The sequence below is a fragment of the Prionailurus bengalensis genome, chromosome A2, assembly GCF_016509475.1.
Source record: "Prionailurus bengalensis isolate Pbe53 chromosome A2, Fcat_Pben_1.1_paternal_pri, whole genome shotgun sequence".
NCBI lineage: Eukaryota > Metazoa > Chordata > Mammalia > Carnivora > Felidae > Prionailurus > Prionailurus bengalensis.
Genome location: NC_057348.1, coordinates 155,120,159 through 155,145,602, shown reverse-complemented (window position 1 = coordinate 155,145,602; position 25,444 = coordinate 155,120,159). Strand labels below are relative to the sequence as shown.

General features: G+C 47.1%; 1 protein-coding gene across 1 annotated transcript in view; it reads right to left on the bottom strand.

The window, feature by feature from the left end:
* TMEM178B (transmembrane protein 178B) overlaps positions 1–25,444 on the bottom strand; it is a 363,493-nt gene that overhangs the window by 223,075 nt on the left and 114,974 nt on the right. The window contains exon 2 of the mRNA XM_043589726.1: positions 19,578–19,691. Within this exon, the coding sequence (XP_043445661.1) occupies positions 19,578–19,691 (114 nt within the window). The remainder of the gene's footprint in view (positions 1–19,577; positions 19,692–25,444) is intronic.

The window sequence follows — 25,444 nt, the reverse complement described above, 5'->3', positions numbered from 1 at the left end:
GGAGATGAACGAAGAACAAAAGGGTTTTATTAACTCAAGTGTGGGGAAATATAGTGGTCATGCAAACTGCTGGACCAGGTTTTGTATCTCGAGGATGTGGTCCCAAGTGATCCTGATGGAAATGTCTCAGGGCTACACTGGACAAAGAAAACCCTGATGTCCCTGAGTTTTACCCCTCCTTCCTCTCTCCTCCCACCATAAAGCTTTGTGCATTCTCCGTTCTGGCCACATGGGACTCCCCACCGCCGCCCAGACATCTCACTGGCCTCCATGTCTCCAAGACTTTCCTCAAGCTGCTGCATGGGTCTAGAAAGTCTTTGTTTCCTATATCTGCCTGGGAAGTTCTAGCCATTCCCCTCAAGGTCCTATTTGAATACTACCCCCACCTCCAAAACTCACCAGATCATCCCAACTTTATCCTGTGTGCCCTTTACTGAAGTAATTTATGTACGAATATACAAACAGCATAAATTGTAACAGAGGGCCGAGGCAGCAACTTATTCATATTTCAACCCCCACAATGCACGTTGCAGGCTTCATACAGAACTATGGGTCCACAAGAGGCAGGCTGCAGAAAGGGTTACTGCCCCTTGCTGCCATCTAGACCAGACATTTCTTAGGACCAGTGCTCCTCAGGAGACAAACACCCTATGCCCTGGGCGGGGGCGGGGGGGACTGTTCCATTGTTAGGTAGCACATAGGAATAATCTTCAGAGCTTGTTAAAATGCCAAGTCCCAGACTCTGCTTATGATTTTGATTCAGTAGTTTGAACTGGCAAGGCAAGAATTTAGTTTGTTTTGGGGTTTTTTTGCAAGCCCACTCAGATGGGCCTGGTACTGGTGGCCCTGGGATCACAATTCGGGAATTCTGCCCTGGGGAATACTTCAGGTGGGAGACAAAGATGCACACGAAGTGAACCAAGACTCAAAGAAGTTGAACTAAGCTCTGCCAATTTGTCACAAAGGAGAAGTACTTTTCGGTGGAGAACTCACAGGGATACGTGTAACTCCCAACATCCTTTTGACCAGCAAAAGGTATTAAGTCAAAGTGTTCCGGGCTTGCCAAACACTGAGCTCCCTAGAAGTATCTGTGTGGCAAGAGGCTAAGACCCTTCCCTGACAGAACACATACCCAGGGGGACACGGGAATCCCAAAACCCACAAGTCAAACTTCCAACGTCTGTCTGTGCTGAGACACAGAGGAACCGCTGAGAAGGACCAGCCTGAAACGGAGCAAAAGCTACAATGAACCATCACCTTGAGAAACGTTTCCAGGGTTAATATGGAAAACAGGAAAACTTCTTCCCCAGAACAGAGTCTGCCCAGCTGAGAGCAATGTCAAATCTACCCGCCACAATTCTGAGCCCACACCATTATGCTTTAGGCCAACACTGCCCCCAACAATTTCACTCTCATGCTTTTCAACTTTTTAATTTTTTTTAAAGTTTTATTAATTTACAGCACAGGAGGGGCAGAGAGAAGGAGAGAGAGAATGCCTCCGTGCTGTTGGCACAGAGCCTGATGCGAGGCTTCAACTCACGAACCGTGATATCACGATCTGAGCAGAAATCAAGAGTCAGACGCTTAACCAACTGAGCCACCCAGGTGCCCCTCAACTTTTTTTAATATGATTTGTTTATTTTTGAGGGGGGGTCGGGGAGAGGGAGGGAGGGAGGGAGAGAAAGAGAGAGAGAGAGAGAGAAAGAGAGAGAGAGAATCCCAAGCAGGTTCTGAGCTGACAGCACAAACTGTGAGATCATGACCTGAGCCCAAACCGAGAGTCAGACGCTCAACCCACAGATCCACCCAGGTGCACCTCAACTCCTTTTAATTAATTAAATGTTCTTCATGCCTACTGTCTGCCAGACATCACACTAAATACTGGGATTAAAACATGAGTAAGACATGATCCTTGCCCCAGAGTAGAGAGGCACTGCAGTAAACAACCGTAATGGAAAGTAAAAAGCGTGCTGAGAGCAATACATGCAGGAGGGTCACCCAACCCTGGACAGACAGGAAGGCTGAGACCTGATCTCAGAATCGACAGACTCCTCCAGAATTACCACACTCGAATCAACACTCTCTCCCTCCCTCTGCTCCAAGTTACCGAAGAACTCTCCAACCCAGGGAACAGCATCCTCTATTTCCCCCCGGTTCTAAGGGAGGGCAGCTTATGGCTGTACCCGGATGAACTCCCCAAGTTTTCTCAACTAGGCCATGAAGTTCCCGTGACCAGCTTCCTGCTTCCCAGGGTTTGGTGGATCCCCAAGGGCCTTGGAGAAAGAGGTTCAGGGCCCCTGTTGGGCCTACCCACTGTGAAAGGCAGACAGCTGGAGATCCATGACCACCACAGGGCTGGGGAAAGCTTCCCGGAAGGAGAAGGAGGAACTGAAGTTATAAAAGGACCAAGTCGGGAAGTTGGTCCCCTAAGTTTACACGAGTTAACTGGTGCTATGTTCACACTCCTCCTTTTGTTTTCACTAAGAATTAAGTTGAATGGAAAAGCAATGCTCACTAGAGTGTGTGGTCCGTGACCTGAAGCACCACCAGCCACCTGATGGTGGGAGACCAGCCGCTGTGTGCCTCCCACCCAATATATAGGGACTGAAAGGGCTCTTCCTGCCTCCTAGGAGCAGGCCTGGCTTCTGTCTCCAGAGGGGGATGCTGCAGAAGAGGGAGGTACCAGGTCTCGTACAAAAAAAAAAAAAAAAAAGGGAAGAAAGAAATGGCTGGTACTGGGTGCAGAATTATTTCACCAAGCAAGTGTTTATTTATATGACACATCAGCAACTTGTTACATTCTGAGTAACTACAATCGCTGATTACATTAACGGATCACCTCTAGAAAAGAAATCTAATTATACTTTTGTACAAATTGCAAAATGTAGATAAATGCCAAACTTTCTTCGCAGCCCTTTTGTTCTCTCCTTGAGCTCAGAGTTAGAGCTGTGGGTCAGGCTGGCCAAATCACTGCAAAGCAGCCACACACTTGAACGGGTGCTGTCCATTCATTCAACAAATACGCACTAAGCGCCTTGCCTTCTCTGTACGTACCAGCTCCGCTCTAGGCGCTGGAGATACCAGATGTGAACAAAACAAGGTTTCATTCCTCTTGGCATTTCCCCAAGTATCAACCGACTCCAAGAGCCATAAAATGCCCATGTTACCAAACCCATTTAAGCTACTGGACTTCATTTTCTGAGCACCCATTAGGGCTTTGTGTGTCCAATCCAGAAGCTGTCAACCTCTTTAGCCCAGAGAAAGAAACACTAAAAGAGGAAGCAAAGGATTAAATCGGGGGTAGAGGGGGAGGGGGTGGCAGGTTGAAGGGGGGGGGAGGGACTAGAAAAGGAGCCCTTGGCCAAGTAGCACACATACTGAAGGGATTAATTTGGACGGGAAAGAAGAAGAAAATAGGAAAGTAAAGACAAAGAAAATGAAGACAGAACTTAAAAATGAGAAGCACAAATGGCTAATAGCCATTCAACCCTTCTCATGATTGCAGAAATGAAATTTTCAAAAATGAGTGACTGTTTCTCATCAAATTAGAATATACTTGAATAAAAAAAGAATTCTCAATCTAGGTAAACTCAGGTTAAGACCAAACCAGCTGGAATTTTCTGGAAAGCAATTTGGCATTACATATCAAGACCCTAAAAAAAAATACAGGCGTCTCTGGAGCCAATGATCCCTGTTTTGGTTTATCCTAAACAAATGATCAAAACTATAGGGGCGCCTGGGTGGCGCAGTCGGTTAAGCGTCCGACTTCAGCCAGGTCACAATCTCACGGTCCGTGAGTTCGAGCCCCGCGTCAGGCTCTGGGCTGATGGCTCAGAGGCTGGAGCCTGTTTCCGATTCTGTGTCTCCCTCTCTCTCTGCCCCTCCCCCGTTCATGCTCTGTCTCTCTCTGTCCCAAAAATAAATAAACGTTGAAAAAAAAATTAAAAAAAAAAAAACTATTGTCAAAGATTTATGCACAAGGATGATCATTACAGTATTATCCTAACAGCCCCAGACCAGCAAAACATAAACATTTAACCATACAGGAAAGGTTAAGTAAATTATGCGTACTCATATGGTAGACTGTTATGCCATTAAAATTGAGCTTATAGCAAGTTTTGGTGACAAAAGGAAATGCTTATAACTATAAACCAAACTCAGGATACAAAATTATACATAAACTATTATTTACATCATGGAAAGAAATGCTAAAGGATATCTGCACGACAGGCAATTTGTTGCTTGGTGGTGGAATTTTAGATGAGGTTTTCCTGCTCTCCTACACTTCTCTGTCAGATTTTTCTATTATATTTTATTTTGATCATCAGGAGAAATGAAATAAGTCGATGATAAAAAGAGATAAAATGGAAGGAGGGGTAAACATTCATCTCATGAGGAAGAAAAAGGGACTGGGCAGGTGGTTACAGGGCAGGATTACGACAGAGATTTAAAGGATTCAGATGATGGGCAAATGCTTGCTGCCCAGAACGACCCTTGGGGACAAGCTCTATTTCAGATTTCCTCTCTCCTTTCAAGATTAACCAGCATTAACTCTAGGTTTCAATCTGTGACAACTGGTATATAAACTTGAGCTGAGTCCCTGGCACTTAAAAAGTCTCACTTGGTTCCCACCATTTTCAGCCTCCAAGTTGAATCCTAGCCGGTCCTACAAACATGATACATTGAGCTATGAGAAAAAAAAAAAAATGTTTCAAAAGAACCACAGCCTTTGTCAAAATTATTTGAAAAAATCCTTCAGAGTGGCATCAAGTCCCACCCCCTTCCTGCCCCCCCCCACCAAAAAAAAAAAAAAAAAACATAGCAATGACTGTGACCAATTGGCTACAGATGCTTTCTCTGGAGATCCCATCTCACTGAAGGAGATGAATTAGGTAGTCCTGGAAAGCTTCTAGAAGAGGGCCCCATCTGTTCAGCACTTACCTTGTGCACAGTAAACTATAAATACTTAATGACGAGGCCAATGATAACAACGAAGTTGATCAATAGTGAGCATGGAGACAGCGTTCCATTTCCATGTACCCCAGGATGACTATCAGGGGAATTCAGGAAAACCACCGCATATAGAGGGGACACCTGGCTATTCCTCCCCGACGTTCTTCATTCACCCGTCGGCCATCACCACCCCCACCCCCACCCATGGCAGCTCAGTTTCCCCAGAATGAGAGCTGAGGTTGTTTTAAGACTCTGTTGAAGTTTCTGGCAGCCGATATGGAGGGTGCCAATCACGTCCTCGCCAGTGTCCCCTGATCATGCAATTTTAATGGGCTCAACCTCAAGGAAGGAAAAAGGAGCCTGGGATGATGGTGAATTATCACAGCTCCAGTTGGGCAAGGCAGAAGACCCCCATCTTCTGAGAGTAAGTAATAGCTACTCATTGATTCCACCCCGCCTACGATCTCTAGGTGAGAAACCAGTGTTTAAAATTAAAAGATATGAGAAAATCTAACCATCTTCTTAAATCTGAGTTCATCAGTAATTAGTGAATTTGTGAATTGGGTTGCAGTTGACAATTCCATCCTCGACAATAATTTTGAAGAGCCTGGTACATTTAAATTTATTTAAATATAACAAATACATAAGAAAACTAATTTTTATACATTGAAGACCCCCACAGGGGTCTTGCTTAATAAAAAGAATGAAAATGGTTGTTAGCCTTAAGACTACAAGGCCAAAGAGATAGGATTCATGCATTTATTAGATGCCAAAGTTGAATTAGCTTTTGAATGTAATGAGTATGCCTTATTTCCATGTATGGAAAGAGAAATGTAAGCTCCACAAAATACAGTTAATTCTTCCCTATGCTTCCAAGAATGCTCCCTTCCCCATTTTCCATGCCCCTAGTTAGTGCTGATAAATGTTCATGGAGATAAAGACAGCTGCCATATCCACCGCTGAGTCTATCCAGACCACGAGATATCAGGTCCGGACGATCACGGAAGTTTCCTCAGGGTCAGAAGCCACCCATCTCCATCCATCCCATATACATTGATAAATCACTTTCCTAGGGCATCCTCAAGTCCTATCGTCCACATCATGAGTTACATAAACTCTAGAAAGCCTCAGTTTCCTCAACTGTAAGACAGATAGAAAAGATACACTCCTCATAGGACAGTTGGGATTTAAGTAAAAATAATGGCATGCCAGGGCCATAGTACAGCTATGGGCCCATGTGAAGCAACTCAACAAGGGTAGTAATTACACCAGAGTACAAGCTCTGTGAGGGGAGAAACCACCTTCTTTCATCTAGTGCCTAGAGTGGTTTCTGGAAATGGTAGGAACTCAAGTTTAATGAATGACATATTTTGGGGCCATTTCAAGTGCCACTATTCCCGACCCACTGTCCTGGGCTGAGATGGTCTTTTCCTCCTCTGAACACTGCTAACAGCATTTTGTTTGCCCACGACCCACGGCACCGGTGCTTGCTATCCTAGGTTGCCATCACTGTTCTAGGTTCTCGAGTAGGTGGCAGGCCCCTCGAAGGCCTCTCTTTCGCTGCCCCATCATGCGTACCACAGGCCTTCAGTCAACACTGGGAATGAAGGTCCTGCCAGGTCATTCCAGGAACAAGCAAAGATGGCTCTTCATTAACCAGAGCTTCAACGCTCTGACCAGGACTGTAAACACTCAGGATCCAGGTCCTTCTCTTTCAACTTAATGAGGAAATGAAACAGAGTTAGTAATTTTTTTTTTTTCTGCACATTTCTGTTAGCTCTGCCAAGCTAAACAGTAACTGGATTTCAGCCCTTAACCATAAATCAGAGGTCCCTTCTCTTGCTGATGTGAAGTAATTTTTACTTCCAGGAAGTGAAAAGATCCCTTTGGGGTAGGAGCTGGTGGCAAGGTGGGATGGGGGAGGGCACAGGCTGGGAGTCCACAATGCAACGCTAGGGTGACATACGGACAGAACCAGACAGGGGCAGCATAAGGGGGTGTGCTGGCTTCAAGTCGGCATTTCCCTTCAACTCAGGGCCTGAAGGAACACGCCCTTCCTTCTGCTATACCCCCAAGAGGATGTGCCCTGAGCTCTGGGAGACAGCTTATGTACAGCTCCTTTTCCTGGTTTCCCTGGCAACTGTGCAGCATCTAGAAGCTCCAGGAGTGAGGTGGTGGGTCAGGTGGTGTGTGGAATACGAACGCTGATGTCATCCCATGTGGGGTCACCTCCACACCCACACCCTTGTTCAGTAGTCTCTCAGCCTCAGAAGGACACACACACACACACACACACACACACACACACACCTCTGACTGCTCATTTCTAATTTGGTGCTAGGTGCCCAAGCAAAGAGCCTCAGGGAAATCTTACATAATTAGTCTATTTTATCAATGCGAACTGAGAGGCAGGACTGAGACTGAATGATGCCAAGGCCAAGGATGCTTGCGGTCTCTCTGTTGGGTTCCTGGATTTAGATAAGCCTGCACAAGACATACCATGGGGCATTAATTAATTGTGTATCAACAGCTGGTTATGGACTGAGAACAAGAGACCAAGGAGGAGTCTGTGCCTGCCACCCCATTGAGGGTGTCTGGTTCGGGGGACCCAGCCTGACATGCAGAAAGAAGGGAGGTGGTAAGACCATTCAGTGGCAAACCGCCCAGAAAGTAGAAAGACAGTCTCCAGCTTTGAAATGAGTTCCGTGCTAAATCCTCATTTGTAAGTCAGTTATTTAGAATTCAGAACCCATTTCCAGAGAAGTCATGTCTGTTATAAATGATTGGGTTTCTAGGCTAGTCCACAAAAGCCTATTTAACTCATAATGTAGATTAAATACTATACATTTACAATGAAAAGCAATAGAAAAAAAAAAACTGTTGTGATACCAGTAATTAAATGGGAAAAAAAAAAAACCAGAGGGGAAAATAAATAGCGTTCTTCATTTCTTTTGAACACCGGAGCTCTTGCGAGGAGGGGTAGCTAGCCTGGAGGCTCATGGGGAAGGGTCTTCACTTACTTTAGGTAATGGGGGGAGGGTATCACTGACGGTAGAAAGCAGGAGAGAATGAGGTAGGGCTGTCCTGTAGGATAATGAAATTAAGAAAACATACTTGGGAAAACAGAGGGGAGGAGAGAATGTGAGTAGATGTGTCCAATAAAGGTAAGGGCTCCTTGGGGTGAGGAAAGGGCATGAATTTTGCAGCCAAAAAGGCCTGGCCTCTAGTTGCACCGCTGTCTCTTATCCACTACAGCTGTGGGTGAGATGGTCCATTGGAGTCTCAGTTACCACACTGGCAACCTCAAAGAATCACTTCAAACACCTACACACCACATACCATGTGCACTGCCCAGCACCCCCATCTTGGAAGGATTTATTGCCCCAGTGCTGAGAGGGCGATTGGCCATCAGGGGTCAGCCCCTCTGGGGATTACTCAGAGAGCTGCAGGCCCAAAGCTACCCCTATTATGGTAGCCCACATCCAAGAAGTAACTAGGGTGGGAAGATAAGACTTAGCCACCTCTACCCAATTCTGGAAAAACTGACGGGCCATTTGTAGAACTAGAGCCCTGTTGGGAGGGAGGGGTCACTGGGCCTGCATTATAGCTTGACTTCTCCCTCTGTCAAACCTGGCTCTGTCCCCTTCCTTACCACAGAAATGGGCCCTAAGGGCACTCATTAGTGAACCTCCTCCTGCAAAACTCGCATCTCAAAATCTTCCTGGGAAACCCAACCTGCAACAACCTGGCCCAGATTCGGCATGGGTAATAATGAGATCCTTTCCCTGCTACCTCTCTTTACCTGCACATGGTACAGACCAGCAGAAAAGCCTACGAACACCCCGATTAGCTCTGTGATTGGGGCTTCTGGGAGCCCAAGGGGAATGTGGCAAGTAAGGATCTGGGTGACCTGAGGGAATGTGCATTCCTATCCCCCTGAAAATGGCTGGGGCACACAGAAAACCTGTGAGGTTTTGTTTTTAACGTGTGAATGTTCATAATCAATAGTTTACAATTTACCTTGTCCAATATGGTAGCTGCCGGCCATGTGTGATAATTTAAGTTAAACAGACATTCAGTTGCTTAGTTGCACTACTCCTAATTCAAGAGCTCAACAGTCAGATGTGGCTTAAGACTAGCATATTGGGAAATGGAGATTTATAGATCACTTCCATCATTCCAGGAAATTCTACTGGGTGGAGTGTTGGTTGGAATGCTGAATTACAAAGAATCTAAGAATGTGTTTTAATTGTAGTCTATACCAACCTTCCATGGAGGACTCCTAAGATAGATATGGAGACAGAGGGAAGCAAGACATGTAACACGTTATTTTTGGCTAAGACTTAGCTCCACTTCCTACCTTCTATACACAGAATTATAGTTTTACATGAGCAAGGCTGAATTCCATGGAGAACTACTTTAGGTAAGCCTGAATTACTCAGAACCAGGCAAGTCTCTCGGCCTACTATGACCTCCAAGCTCAAATCAGAGTCCATATCAGCAAAAGTCAAAGAAGAATACAAGTGGCAGAGAACATCAGCCTCAAAGCCTAACTCCAGCAGGGGTCAGCTTCCAAAATAATATCAGAGGACCCAACATTTTAGCTCAGCCTGGTAACTCCATGACTAAGACAATGGCCAAAAGCATGTCCTTAAACCTGATCAATTTATGCACCCTTTCTTCTTACTCATGAACAGAGAAACGTGGGGATTGTTTGTCCCAGCAGCCAACACTGCCAATCACTAAATATGACTTGATGAGCAATGCCAGAGTCTTGGACTCAGAAGTGCTTCATAATGTCTCAGGTGACCCTACCTTACCTTCTCAGGTAAGGTAATGTCTCAGGTACTCCACCTTACCTTCACTTTGGATCTGGTTCTTGCCTTCTGCCCACTCCATGGAGCTTATACTTCAGATCCTCACTGCTTCCCTAAAACCCCTGTTGTTAGGATTCAAGTTCCATCATCTTCCAATGGTCATGGCTACAGAACACTTCTACCAATTCTCATGTCCATTCCTGACTCTCAAGGGGACTCAGGCCAGGCAGAACTATAACTCAACTCTCACCGAACTGGTAGGTTATAAGCTATCTTCAAGGCCAACCTATCTCCCTGCAATTCTTGTTTCTCCTTGGTTGATAACACAGAATGGCAGAATCCATGACCACAGCCAGCACCACCCCATAGCCCATAATGGGCACTGAGTTGAAAATAAGAAGTATATTTCCTCCAGAATAGGAATATGACACCTCCCCCTCAACCCTAACCACATCACTATCCTTTTTCTAGACCCTCCTCCTTGCCCAATATCCCCAACACTCTGGAAGTACCCACGTTGGGGATATATTTTTTCACTTCAGACATAGAAAGGCATCTGATCACAGTACAGACTGAAAATTGTTGCCTCCCTGAGAGGCAGGGCTGGGCTACAACAGTCAGGAGAATCATTTCCGTGCTCCCCTCAACAATTTCAGTACAAATGTACTCACAGTGTATTTATCTTCAGAGCTCTGAAAATGTAACTTCTTAGACACTTAGTATGTAAATCTTCTTTTAGAGACTCCTGTTACTGTCTAAACTACATTCTTATCGGACACAACTGATAAATTAGAGGGCTGCTTCTGCTACTGGTATCCCACTGAGGATCCCAAACATGGATGATTTTCTGCTCTGAAATTCCTTTTACAATATGCCACACTGTTGCCATTCAGCACATAATACTCTCAGCCACTTTCTACTCCCACACTGTGAACACCTGATGCTCCCATCACATACACCTGTGCAGACAGCAAACCTACAACAGATCCATTCACCCGCACAGCCTGTGTAGAGTTCATTAGAAAAGCCCCCAAGTCCACAAAATGCCATTTTAGAGCCTTTCCCCCACATCCTACGGGGATCTCAATGCCTGACGCAACTCCGCATTCCAATAATAATAGCACCTAATGCTGCTTGGTATCAGACTTCCCAGAGTTACTGACTGATTTCACATGAATCATTTCATTTAATTTAAACTTTATAATAACTCTCAAGACAGGTATTATTACCTCTGTTTTACAGATGAGCGTATTGGGCTTAAAACACTTACAAGCCCAGGGTCATATGCTTAAACAGTGACAGAGCTAGAACTCAGTCCAGTGTCCCCGAGTTGCAGTGGAGCCTGAAGTTGGTTGCTGAAGGAAAGAGGACGTTGGAGATACAACAAAGAGGTTTTAGGCTAGATGTCAGGAGGATGCTAATAACACATAATGCAGAAAGATGGGCAAAGAAAATGCACCTCACCTCTAGAAATAGATGACATACATACATAAAAAAAGAATGGGGCACCTGGGTGGCTCAGTCAGTTAAGCGTCCAACTCTTGGTCATGATCTCACAGTCTTGAGATCGGGCTCTGCACTCGGTGTGCAGCCAGCTTGAGATTCTCTCTCTCCTTCTCCCTGTGCCCGTCTCCCCCACTCACATTCACACATTTAGTCTAAATAAATAAGTAAATAAACAAACAAAGAAACAACCAAACCAGCCAGCTTGAGATTCTCTCTCTCCTCCCTCTGGCTCCTCTCCCCCACTCACATTCACACATGCTCTCTTATAATCAATCAATCAATGACAAGGAATACACAAATAGGTTACAAGTCCTGCTTCTGTGGGAGAGGTTATGCTAGATGCAACATTTCCTCTCCTGATTCCCATCCAGAGCCCACTCCTACTCTGTCCTTCCCTGAGTTTTCAATGACCACTGCAGCCCCACCCATGTCCCCAGACCAAGAGTTCCCAAACTTCAGAGATCCTAGTTCAATAGCCCTGGACTGGGGCCCACAAATCCACATTCTAAGGTGTTCACAGATGATGGTCCATGGACCACATTTGAGTAGCACTGGATTGGACTCTCATAGGACCTTTACCACAAAATACAGAACTTGATTATTTTTTCTGCTAAGCCATTCTGATGCCCAGATGCCTCTCACATACCCTCCTCATAGTCCTACCATCTTCAGAATCAGTCTCACCCCCAAAGCCCAGGACCAATCCTCATCACAGTTTGAGACTGCTGCTCTTACTAAAATGATGTCCTATCTTATTCAAGGCATGGTACCCCTGATCCATGTATCCCAGATCTTAAAAGTGGGTTTTTCTCAACCACTATTCTCTATTTCTTAAATATTTTTTAATGTTTATTTATTCTTGAGAGACAGAGAGACACACACACACAGAGATGAGCAGGGGAGGGACAGAGAGAGAGAGGAACACAGAATCCAAAGCAGTCTCCAGGCTCTGAGCTGTCAGCACAGAGCCCAATGCGGGAATCGAACTCACAAGCTGTGAGATCATGACCTAGTCAAAGTTGGACGCTTAACCAACTGAGCCACGCAGGCACCCCTGTTATTTTCTTATTCTAACTCACTAAAGCTCTAGATTTCCTATAGAAGTGGGACCTGTAGAAAGCATGTAGCCCTGAACCCCCAAAGTAGTACCCACTGTATTCATACCTACTGACCCACTGCCATAATGGCAAGTGTCTGCTGCTCAGACATACACACCTCATCCAACCCATATTCACTGTTGTTGAGCTATCCCTGCACACTGGAATACTCAGTTTCTGGTTTGGTTCCTCCCCCTCCCTGTTACAGCTTGCCTGGACAGTGAGCTCTGACAGTCTTGGCTGTTGGAAAGAAGAATCACAAGCCCTAATGAGCTTTCTTTTCAGCACCTACAGCGAGGACAGCTCCCCCAAAGGAGGCAGATCCTAGATCCCCACATTCTCCTTGCTGTCAAAAACAGGCCATGCCTTCACGGGATGGTACTTGGGGCTTGGATTTTGCTTTTATGCCCTCTACAATGAAATCTTGCTGACTTAAGTGTGGAATTCGGGACCCATGATGTGTGCACGTCAGCAGCATCAGCCTGCACACTATGGGTAGTCAATAAACATTAAGCAACAAGCAGTCTGATCCCTTGCCAACTTGGCACCTGGAAATATATCATCCAATTTGGAAAGCAGAATACCTTTTAATATCCCCTCCAGCACCTAACATGGGGCTTCTCGAAGAACAGGTACTCCATGAATATTGAATGAGTAAATGAACGAGTGGACGAGGTGAAGTCAGTGGGGTGGCGCCCAGATCTCCTTTGTGGTGTCCCTATCACTGTGCTCGGCCGGAAGAAAACAACTTCCAGTCAGCAGAAGCTGAGAGAATGCCTCTAGGCCAGACTTCCAACTAATTCCCAGCACAAACTTGAACCTGTACATTCAGATGAATTGTGGTTGAAAACCGCAATTACACCAGCTGAAGGGTTCTCAGATTTGTTTCACTATATGGATCGTTGGCCCATCTTTAACAGAAAGGTTTGTACCTTACTCTACCCCACCTTTTACTCCAGGCTTCCTTCCTTCCTTCCTTACTCCTAAAGCCACGGCAAAATAAACCCTCACCTTGTCTGCTCCATTCCTGTCTGACCCTCAGCCAGGGCAGCCATCTAACCAGATGGGATTGACAGCTGTAGATGCATCGTGATTTTAAGTATCTCCATACTACTTTTAACCACCTCACTGTTTCCTTTGGGTTAGGTCTTATGAAAAATAAAAATGCTATCTAGAAAAGTAATCCAAGAAAACATGAACACCTTAGCACAAACAAGTTCATCAAATTTTTGACAGGCAGGGGGGGCTGTAAAGAAAAGGTGGGTTCTGGCAGGAGTTACGAGGGCAAGGGCAGGTTATCAGTGCAAGATCACATGAAGGGGTTTGTGTTCTCTGCCTGGCTTGCTGCAGAAAAACCACTGGAGCTCTGGGGGGGGGGGGGTGCGGGGGGGACAGGCATAGAGCAGCCTGTGGGTATCCTCAAAAATTTACAGCATCCTCTGCAAGGGCTAGGAGGGGCAGGGAGGCAAAGATGGTTTGCAAAAAGCAAAGGCTTTAGAATACCAAGTGACATACGGTGATGCCCTGATGATTAAGTTTCTGTGCGAACAAGCCTTCACAATGCTGGGGATGGTTTCTTGCTAGTCATGACCCCCATGGATGCCAGTCTTGCAAGCAAAAGGCAGCTCACAACAGACTGCACACAGTAAGAGCCTCACACTGGCTGGGCTCAGATGTGGATGCAGGGGAAGGAAAATGGCTGACGCTGCAGGGGACCCAAGCTTCTAACGTCTGGGATGTTTACCTCATTAGGCTGTTTTACATAACACCAGCCAAAAACAGAAAGGAAGTAATAGCTGGAGGGAGTCCGCTGGAGTTCAGACCTGGATTCTAAGTCTCAGATTCCTCCAAGGCCAAGGTGAGACCTCTAGGCAGCCCATTTCTCCCTAGCTTGGTTACTTTGTCTGCAAAGGAGCCAGTACAATGCAGACTGGGCTCCTAGGAGGAAACCTTGAGCCACTCTCTGAGGGGCATTGCAGCAGATGTGAATAAAGACGTAGTTGTCATTGATATAATTACCGTTGTTTTATTTTTAACCCAAACCCCTTGGTCTACGACATTGATCTTGTGACGAGGGATGGCTGGGAAAGGAGGGACCAGACATCCAGGGAACTCCTGAGCTTGGAGCCCAGAAGCCTGAATGGGAGGAAAGTCCAGAGGGTAGATGAACAAGCTAGTCCAGGAGCTGCCAGGGCAGTCCACTGGGAAAGGAAAAGCCAAGTGCCATCAGGCAAGGAGCCAGCCTAAGTCCAAGTCCAGAAGGCTGAGGCCAGCAGGGAAGAGCAAGAAGCAGCCTAGGGCACAAGAGGTGGGCATGACCTGGGCATGACAAGAGGGAGTCAAGCAGCAGCAGCGGGGAGACTAGGGTCCGGGGGCAGGATGCACTAATTATGGCAAGAGGAGAGGGTGTAGAAGAGGCAAGAGGAGGGATCAGGTAGGGCTTGGCCAAGCAGACTTAAGGGCTCTGCCCTGAGATCCACGCCAGAGCAGCAGGACAGACTGAGCTTCTCACCATATACCAGCCTGGGTGGAGGTTGGCCCTGCAAGACCGAGCTAGGCTACAGGCCCCCCCACCCCACCCCATCCCCCCACCATGGGCAGCCTTGGAGACAGGAAGCCAGGTGTGTCACTCAAGGGTCTATATTGGACAAGACACTTGTGTATTTGTATTTCTTCTCCCCTTCAGCACATCCACTGAAATGTCCTTGCTCCTTTACAGTCTCAGGCTCCATCTCTGTCTGTCCGTCTCCCTCCGCTATGGCCCTTCCTTCCTCTCCCTCCCTCCCTCCCTCTTTAACTACAGATCTTATTTCTCCCGATCCCACTCTGCAGAGCTACTGTGTGAGCGTGTTCGTGTGTTGTTGAAGGAGCATCCTCAGGAGGATAGGGGAGCGGGGATGTCAGAGATCATTCTTCCTTCTCTTTCCCTCCCTGGCCAGCTGGAAATGTGCCGTGTGACCATCCGATCTAATTAACTGAACTTTCAGACTTGACAGGAGGCGGCTTTAAAAAAAAAACAAAAAAAAGCAAAACAAAAAACTCTAGCTTTCTTGGCTCTTAGCCTCTTGAGAGATAAGAGAAAGGATCTGATTGCAGGGAAGTGGAGTCCCAGCTCCCTGATTCCGGCTGCCAGGGGCAATCAACTGTGAGCTGAAAGCTCCATCTTGAAAACCCCGAGTGGAATGAAAAACCCTGAGCACACAAGAACAGAGACTCAGGAGTCCTAGGGCCCAGACTGGGTGGGAAACTCAGCAGCAGCAGAGATCAGAGGGGAAGAAAGGGTCACCCTTCTCACAACTTCCGCTGGACGCCTGCCCTGCATCCCCCAGGCAGGCTCCTCCTTCGTGCCACCCGCCGGCCTCCCCGGGGTCACCTGCTGCAGCTCCACCCTGTGCCAGCTCCTTCTTGCAGAAGCACTGATGTCTCAGTGACATCTTCCCAGACCCTGCTCCCTTAGCCTCCTGGCTCTCAGGGCCCTATCATGGGCCACCCAGGGTCCCCTCCCCGCCACCTCCCCTTGCCCTGCCAATGGCCACGTGCAGGCCTCCAGCTAGGCCACGAGGGCATGCCAAAGGGACGCCAGTGGCACACAGAGCAAAGGCAAAGCCACTTGGGATGGCTTCAGGGGCCCCTGGAGGCTGCAGGACACATAATTCTCCTGACAAGGGCTCTAACCTGAGACTCAACTGCGGAGCATGAAAAGCCTGTGGGGACATTTTCTAGTGAGAAGAGGAAGCAGTGCTCTTTCAGGTGCCAGTCTGCCTTCCCTGACCACTGCTAATCTGATTTTCTCATATTCAAAACATAAAACCAGACAAAGTATCCGGAGAGTGGCAATGCCAACCTCGTCTCCTGCAGCCACTGTTCCCATCCTCATTGGCCCGGCGACATTTGCTGTCCTGCTGCAGCCCTTGAGGGGGGTGGGGGCAGGAGGACCTGGATCAGAAGTGTAGTGTACCCAGGGTGCATGGGGGCTGGACAACCGCCGCTCGGTGTCACTGGAACCTAATGGGAGGGCAGCAGGTAGATGGGAGGGCAAGTGGGCTGCCCCAGGCAGACTGTCAGGCCTGGGCAGAGTAAGGGGACAGTCCCAATTCCGGAAGGAGTTCTGCCTTCTCCTGGGGAGGTCTGACCAGGGTGGGAAGGTGGCCAGGGCGGAAAGGACAAGCACACATAGTACCTCACCACTGGAACCTCAGAGACCACCACCCCAAACACACACACACACACACACACATTGGACTCTGACCCTTATTCCCCACAGTGGCTATTATCTCTTTACACTTGGATTTATAAGCCTAGTGACCTACAAATAATTTTATTCTTTCACCTACTATTCACTTGACCATGAAGTCAATGAGCTCTCGGCCAAACAGTTAAGCCTGCCACTGCTGGGGTTCACTCTTCAAAAACCACAGCACAGTTTTAAGCCAAATTGTGCTTTTCCTATTTGAAAAAAAAAAATTCCCCACATCAATGGGTGATAACCACATGCAAATTCCTAGTGAAAAATGCATAACCTCAGTTTAACCAAAGTCCAAAATATTTGCCAGTTGTTTCAGAAAAAAGAAATTTAATTTCTCGCCTTTGTCAAATACTACTACTGAGAAAAGTTATAGAAAGTAAGATATTGTTGTCAAATTTCAAAATGATAACCAACCTAGTATCAAATGAAATTATTTTATCCCATTTGCAGTATTAAAGAGTACAGAACTCTCTAATAGGAAATCAGAGTCTGATTTTTTTTTTTAATTTCCAAAGCTTGATCGTAGGGGTTTGCAAGTCTTTGTAGTTTCTACTTTATTTCAAAGGGGGCTTATGAGCCCTTTTCCCACCTCGTATCAATACCTGACCTTTGAAGATTAAAACTGACGTTAACTATCCTTCCCCATGATGCCAGCATTGCCAATTATACTCAGCACCAACTTCAGATGTTACATCTGAACTAAAAACGGCCCTGGCTAAAAATAGCCGTCATCGGTGACAGGAATGGCCAGTGTTCTCTGCCTGCTTAATAATAGCCCATTAGGCTACTGTGTGAAACAGGCAGATGAATCCCTCACCAAAGAGGATCTCCCGCTTCACCCACCATGGGATGCCAAAAACTGCTGCCTATCAGTTGCTGAGATAGCTTTCATCGGTTAAAAATAGATCTGTTCATAAGCATGAGCTGCACACTACATTTGCAGAACCCAACGGCACCACACAGTTTTGGAACAAGGACCCCAGAGACACTGGACTCAGAGAAGATTCCACAAACCGTAGCATTAGCCTCCCCTCTCCATCTTTGCCAACACTATGGGACAATTTCGGCGATGCTGCGGTAGATAATCTATTTGAAATCTACCCTGTGCAGCCAATAGCATCCTTCTGGGTTTCCCTCAAAATGCCTCCATGCAATTTACACTAAAATAATTCTCCTTCTTCCTGAAAAACTACCTTAATTGCTTAAAACAATTATACTGTATTGTAATTATCACACTACCTTGTAATTATTTGCTTTGTGAATGTGTCTCTCCCCCTCCCCCGCCTTTCTCCACCTCCAGATGTGAGCTCTTTGGAAGAGTTCCCTGTGGCCTCAGTATCCACTATGTGCCTGGTACATTGAAAAAAACTCAGTAGCTTGGGTTGAATGAGTAAATATGAACCGAAGCTTTGCCAAGCACTTCTTCCTTCTCCGATCCTGTTATGACCCCCATAACTTAAGTAATATTTAAGTGGTTATTCAACAAGGCTTATCACGAATCTTGAACATCTACTATGGGCTTCTGTTACAGTAGACCAAGGTAAAGCAATCATTTTAGTCATTTATGTATTTGACCCCATAAGTATCTACCACCAAAAAAGAAATTAACAACCCTGATTATGAGTATCTCTAAGGCAAATCTCACATTAAAATTAAGGAAGTATGTGATTTGCCTACCTCAATATCTAGTACATGGGAATGCACTTGGAACATTAGCTCTGTCCCCATGCTCTGGTTAGTATCTCTAGCAATGTCAAAGCCTGAAGGCAACAATTTGTTAATGCCTTCCCAGCCACTGATACCTTCCCTATCATTTCAGGCCAGTGGCAGTAATAATCATCCAGACACATGGTCACAATCTTCCCCTTCCTTCCCTCCCCCCTCCAAAACCAATGAATCATTGCTCTGGTTTAATTTTACTTGTCTCTCCCACCTCCCTATGGTTGTTTGATTAAAGCCAAACTAACAAGTGGAATATGCCCAGTGGAACCCATGCATGCAAAAAATAACTGGGCAACAATAAAGGGAAGAAAGAGGTCTTCACCCTTCTTCTAAGCTGATGAAACAATTTAACCAACAATATAAGACCCTCCTTTTTTTAGCCTTGTGACATTATGCGGGGGGGAAACTGCAATAGGAAAGAACCGACAAATTCAAGAGAGGCAGCACAGAGCTTAAGAATAGTAAGAATGTGTTCCCATGAAGAGCTATGCCAGCAGCAAATGAGAACATCCCTGACACAGACAAGCAGGATATCCCCATGGAACAGAAAAATAAAAATAGGCAACTGTTTGCTCATTAAGCCATCCTCCTATCATGATTTAAGTCTCAGAGGGTCCCTGACCAAGCAACTCCCTAAACAATGGAGGCAGATATTCTGATCTTTGCTGAGTCATCACATGCGAACTGGGTCCCAAAGCCTCTCATTCTTGGGAAAACAGAAACATTTGAGGACGAGATCCTACCCCTTGGCAACCCACCCAGATGCATACTGCCAACACTTTGCAGTATGCAACCCCCAGCTGGCCTCACCAGGTAGAAAGGATAACACGAGGGATTTTACAGGTTGCCATGATAATACTCCAAGCAACTCGGAGACACGCTGAAGTTAGATCCCAGGAGCTGGTTTTGTAGGTGAAATCTAAAACGTCTACCTGGGTAATGACATAAGATTACTAATCGTTGTCTGTTGGTTGTTTTTTCATTTCTTGGGTTGTTTTGGGGGGGGTTTCATTTTTAATTTTAGAAGCAAACTCTTTAAATCTAATGCAATCAAAACCAACTGAGGCAATTCTGAGCCCCAGGCATGGACAGTTTAAGGAATTACCATCCTGCTCTGAGACTGTCCACAGGCCTAAGAGGTACACCCATACTGTCCGGAACAAGCTGTTGATGGGCATCCAAACCTCCGTGACCTCCAAAGGTCACCACCAAAGAAAGAAACTCAGGTGTACTTACGAAGGGCGTGCCACTCATCCTGACGGATGGTCTTCGTGATGTTGAAAGTGAGGTTCCTGGGGATGGTGGCTGAGGAGTAGTGGTATTTGATGTATGTGCATCGTTCAATTTCTCCTGACAAAGAGAGACAGGAAATCAAACATTAATGAGGCGGCAACCATGTCTGGGGCAGTTTCTGGGATCCATTTTTCTGTCCTGAGGAAAGACACTGGTTTCATATTAGGCCTGGTGACACCTATAGTTCAGACAAGGCAGTAACTTTGACCCCAAAAAGTAAGGTCCACTCTTAAGAGAGTAGAACTGAAGTCAAACACCATCGATTTAGACAGAAAAAAATACCTCTCTGGCATCATTCAGAGATGGGAAGAGTCAAAGTTTAGGCCAATCGAAGCTTGCTAAGAAAGTAGTGTCCGTGTTTTTTTTAACCTTAAAAAAATCAACTTTCAAGTCATGGGAAGAGATTTGGCATCAAGAGCCAGTAACAAGGATGCCTGTTCAGCCAGTTAAGTGACCAACTTCAGCTCAGTCATGATCTCCTGGTTCGTGAGGTGGAGCCCCACATCAGGCTCTGCACTGAGGGTATGGAGCCTGCTTGGGATTCTCTCTCCCTCTTTCTCTGCCCCTCCCCCATTTGTGCAAGCTCTCTCTCTCAAAATAAATAAACTTTAAAAAAAGAGAGAGAGACAGTAACACTTTGTACCCATAGACTGATACAGAACAGGCTTTGCTTTAATGATGTCATCTGTGCCTGTAGCACACACGATCTTACGGAATGGTGAGCCACAGAGGCCTCTTCCCTCTTCTCTCTCCCATGTCCTAACCTCATCTCTGAGTACAAAGCACTCAAATCAACGCCCATCTCCTTGAACCAGCCTCTTCTTCTCAAGCGTTTTGGGAAAAAAAATCGGGCTCCTTCACACACTCAACACCTGGTCCAGTAGAACCTTTACCGCTAAGTTAGCAATGCATGCTTTGCTAGTTAATTATCAAAGTAAGTCTGTATCGTGGAGCAGAGTGTTCCAAAGTGTGGTCCGGGGACATCGGCATCCTCTGGGAACTTGCTAGAAATCCAATTTCCCAGACCCAGCCCTAGACCTGCTGAACTGGAAACCCAAAGGTAGAGCTGCAATCTGAATTTTAAGAAGCCCTCCAGGTGATTCTGTTGTGCACCTAAGTTTGAGAACCACAGCCTCTGAGAATCTAACAGAATTACCAACGTATTCACTCATAAATCCACCACGTTTGCAAATTCCCAAAAAAAAGGAACAACTGGAGGAGTTCCTTCCTTGCTACCTTTGGTCTCCTGCAGCCATGTTGGCTGATGCTTGCATATCTGAGGGATATTAAAACCCAGTGTCAGGGATCGCAAAGAATCCAGAAAGAAGGGATTTTTAAAGGTTAGGGGTTTTAAAATTTGGTTTTGCCCCCGAATAGATTTTGATGGTAATCCATTTTGCACCCCACTGATTTTCAATTTATAAGTGGTGGCACGTGATTGAATCATTTGACCCCCGGCTCACTGTCAGCAGGGAACCTGGCAGTCGGTGGAGCGCAATCATTTAGACGGTGCCTCTCGTGAAACCGATGCCTTATCGTAAATCATATCTGGCCAACTGCCCAACTGCCAGTTATTGGCAGACACGCCCCCAATGGGACAGACACTGTTCAAAGAGCCAAAGTTTGGGGGAAAGTGTTGTACATGCTTTTCCTTTAATTTTTCACTTCCTCCACCTTTGTCCCCTTAGCTTATAAGTGTCCTGAAGTCTCTCACATATGCCCCCAGCATTCACCCTGACCACATCCCCAGTCTTCCTTCTTCCCTAACTTCCTATCTTGCTATGCCTCTTGGAAAAGTGGTCTATCAGACCACCTCAAGTCACGCTCATACCTAAACCCACATGCTCTAATCTCCCTAACAGTCTCCACGAATAGCATCACCTCACATCCATTCTACACATAATAAATCCCCCTGCCATCCCTAACGGCCCCCCCACCTCTAGTGGGGCCCCTTCCATCTGACATTCATTGGTCACCAAATTCTGTCAGTTCTACCTCAGAAATGTCCGTGGAGGGGCATCTGGGTGGCTCAGTTGGCTGAGCAGCTGACTCTGGCTGAGGTCATGATCTCACAATGCATAGGTTCAAATCCCACATTAGGCTCCGTCCTGACAGTGTGGAGCCCGTTTGGGATTCTCTCTCCATCCTCTCTCTGCCCTTCCACCACTCGTGTTTTCTCTCTCTCAAAATAAATAAGCTTTAAAAAAGGGGGGGGGGGGGCACCTGGGTGGCTCAGTCAGTTAAGCATTCTCTTCAGCTCAGGTCATGGTCTCAAGGTTCTTGAGTTCAAGCCCCATGTCAGGCTCTGTGCTGACAGCTTGGAGCCTGGAGCCTGCTTCAGATTCTGTGTCTCCCTCTCTTTCTGCCTCTCCCTCCCTCCCTCCCTCTCTCACCAACCCCCCCCCCCAAAATAAACATTGAAAAAAATTAAAAAATAGAAAATAAAAAGAAAGAAATGTCCCTGGAAGCCAGCCCATCCTCTGTGCCCTCACCCTCTACCGTAGTTATGTGAATACAACAACCCAGCTAAACAAACGGCCACATTTACTGAAGATTTACTTGCAGGAAAGGCTTGCCAATGGTTTCATACATAAACCAACAGTTTCTGACTCTACTCATGTCGTGGCACACACAGAAGAGATGTGCACAAGGCTCCCCGGGATAGAGATGCGTCTGCCTGGGCCCTGTCGGCCTCCCTGGGAGGGAGCCAACCTTCCCAACCCACTTGTAATCCTGCCTCTTCTGTACTCATCCCCATGGCAGAAAACTCTGTTACGGATGTGGCCTTACTTAATCCTCGATACCACCCAGTTACGTAGTGTTCCTACTATCATGGGCAGGATATGATCCTATTTCACAAATGAGAAAATAGAGGCTCAAGAAGATAAGGCGACTTGCCCCAGGAAATAGCGGCACCAGGATTAGAACCCAGAATCTCCTGACCAGGGCTTCCCTCCACACCGCTGCCCGACTGTCTTCCAGAGAGGAAACTGTGGTCTCTCCCACACACAGGATAAACCTCACGCTCCTCGGGCAGGAAGGCCCCGCCAGGTGGCCTGCCCTGCCCCGAAGAGCCCATATCCGTCAGGACTCTGCCCCTGATACACACCCAATCCTCGTAGGAAGTGGCCAAAGTGGCAGCTCCTCAGCAAAGCCTGCCTCGCACGGAAGCCTGTGCCCGGGAACAGAGGAGCAGCAGTGGTTCAGCCTAGACCCTCCTCACTCCTCCCTGCGCTCCTGCCCTCCTGCGGCAGGCACTTGAACGGGCTGGGATTTATCTGTTCACATGCCTCACTCCCCCACTAGATTACGAGTTCCTCAAGGGCAGGGGCCGGTCTCGTCCACTCATCTCTACCTCCCCGGCCCTGGCACAGGGTGCGCACCAGTAACATGCGCTCTGAAGGAAGGAAGGAATAATACCAGGCGCCCTCTGGAAAACCGCAGTGGGCGAGGAATCCAACTGCTTCTGCTCTGTGCAAGGGACAAAAATAATTAAGGCAAATCAGAATATAATGAACGAAAGGAGGGCACTGTTGCAGAACCCTGTCTGCGTCTACAGCAAACACCTCTTCGCTTTCCAGACAACGTAAGGAGAGGTTTATTTGATCACAGTGAGGTAGGAAAAAAACCACGTATGTACAGAACAACCTCTCGCTGCACTTTGCAAATGTAATCCAAGGGGCAACTAGGTCAGTTTGTTTCCGGTTTTTGTTTTGATTTTTTTCAGTGTTTATTTTTGAGAGACAGAGTGTGAGCAGGGGAAGGGCAGAGAGAGAGGGAGACAGAACCCAAAGCAGGCTCCAGGCTCTGAGCTGTCAGCACAGAGACCGATGTGGGGCTCGAACCCACACACTGTGGGATCATGACCTGAGCCGAAGTCAGACGTTTAACCGACTGAGCCACCCAGGCACCCTTGTTTCTGTTTTGTTTTTAAGAAGAAAGAGGAAAATATAAAGGGTAGAGAACTATAACAAGAATACCACCAGTAACTACTTGAACAAACCAAGATCCCACAGGAAATGGCCAGATTAGTGCCCATCACTAAGGTCTGAGAAAAGTATCTGATTTCTTGGCTCAGATCAGGTTCTCTCAGGCTCAAAACAAACTCCACAAGTGGCCACAGGCTCCCAGCAGACCTCGGCCACCTCCCGTGGTCTCCCTCACCCAGCCCACCCAGCCACCCGACACTTGGCAAGAGCAGGCAGGTGGAAAGAGCTGACCGACAGGCACCGCAGGTGACCAGCCAGAGAGCCTGGCTAAAGCCGCAGGAGAGGCCCCGCTGGAGGCCTCTCTGTTTGCTTTGCCTCAGGGATGCAAGCATCCTGTCTTTGACAGCAATTAAATTTGAAAGACTCAAATATTGCCTAAGAAGAAAGGCAAAATATTTATCCATGTGTCTGCAGGTCCTGTCAGTGTGCTGGGCTTTTGTAAATACAGGCACCATCTGGGCACCAAATTCGTGTGCCCAGAATGTGGGCTTCCCAATACAAATAGGTTTTCCTGCAACAATCCAGGGGGGCCACCTGGGAGGCAGTGGAGAAGCGCCTGGGCTTCCCCGGAAAGAAGGTCAAACCTGTCTTCCTGACCCCTACGTTCCAGCCCAGAGACCTCAGCCTGGATAGGACAGGGGCACCCTCAGGAGTGAGGACACCATAAGCCTTCATCTGCGCCGTGCCTTCTGAGCTGGTGACCCTCCCATCTGCCCCGTCGTGCTCCCAGAGAGACAGGATACCCAGATGCGTAGTTAAGAAGAGTTTCAAAACCGGGAAATTTACAAAGCGAGCACAGGGTGTAAAGAGGCCAGCAACGGGTGATACAGGGACCTACGGCTGGCGACAGAAGGGAGTGAGAGAACCCCAAGACTGGAGAGGCAGAGGGAGTCGGTACCAGACCCTAGAAAGAGTGGCCACTTGAAGAGCGGTGATAGGACCTTGGGCAGAGGGTCACAGCCAAGCCACGGTGAGGTGGCTGAGAATAAACACACACCCCCTCCCTCTCCCTCCCCCTCCCCCAGGAGCTGAATCCACCAGAAGCTGGAAGGGGTGGGGGTCCAGAAGCAGAGAGCAGGTGCGAGGTGGAGGGAATCCAAAGCATCCAGCTCACTCCCCTTCTTTCTCGTTCCTCCCTTGCTCCCCTCAATCTCCCTGGCCCTCTCTCCTTCTAAAGCCATCACTTCCTTACTCCAACCAGCCACCTCCTCCTCCCCTCCACCTCCACCTGCAAGGGAAGGCCCAAAGACAAGCAAGAGTGGGAGACCGTCCCCATCCTTCTTCTCCATTTCAACTCCTTTAGGACCCAAGGCCTAAGTGTGTTAACTCACATTAAGTCCTCAGTGTGATCCTCGCACACAGTCAGTGCTAAGTATTAGTTATTACCCAGGGTGCCTGAGTGGCTCGGTAGGTTAAGCATCTGACTCTTGATCTCGGCTCAGGTCATGATCTCACGGTTCGTGAGTTCGAGCCCTGCATCAGGCTCCTCGCTAACACCATGGAGCCTGTTTGGGATTCTCTCTCTCCCCCTCTGTCCCTCCCCTGCTCTCTTTCTCTCTCTCTCTCAAAATAGACTAAGTAAACTTTAAAACATAGATTATTAGTTATTACTCTCAATTGCTACCCTAAGACTACTTACTCTAAAGGGACAACAAAGGAAGTCAGAAATTACAATAGCAACCAACATTGACATCATGCCTCGTACGTTTTATATACACATACACACGTAAATACATAGATCTATAGAATTATATATAGAACAAGAGAGAAAGCTTGCACACAATAACCCTCGGAGGCTGGCGCAGCAAGAGTTCTGATGTA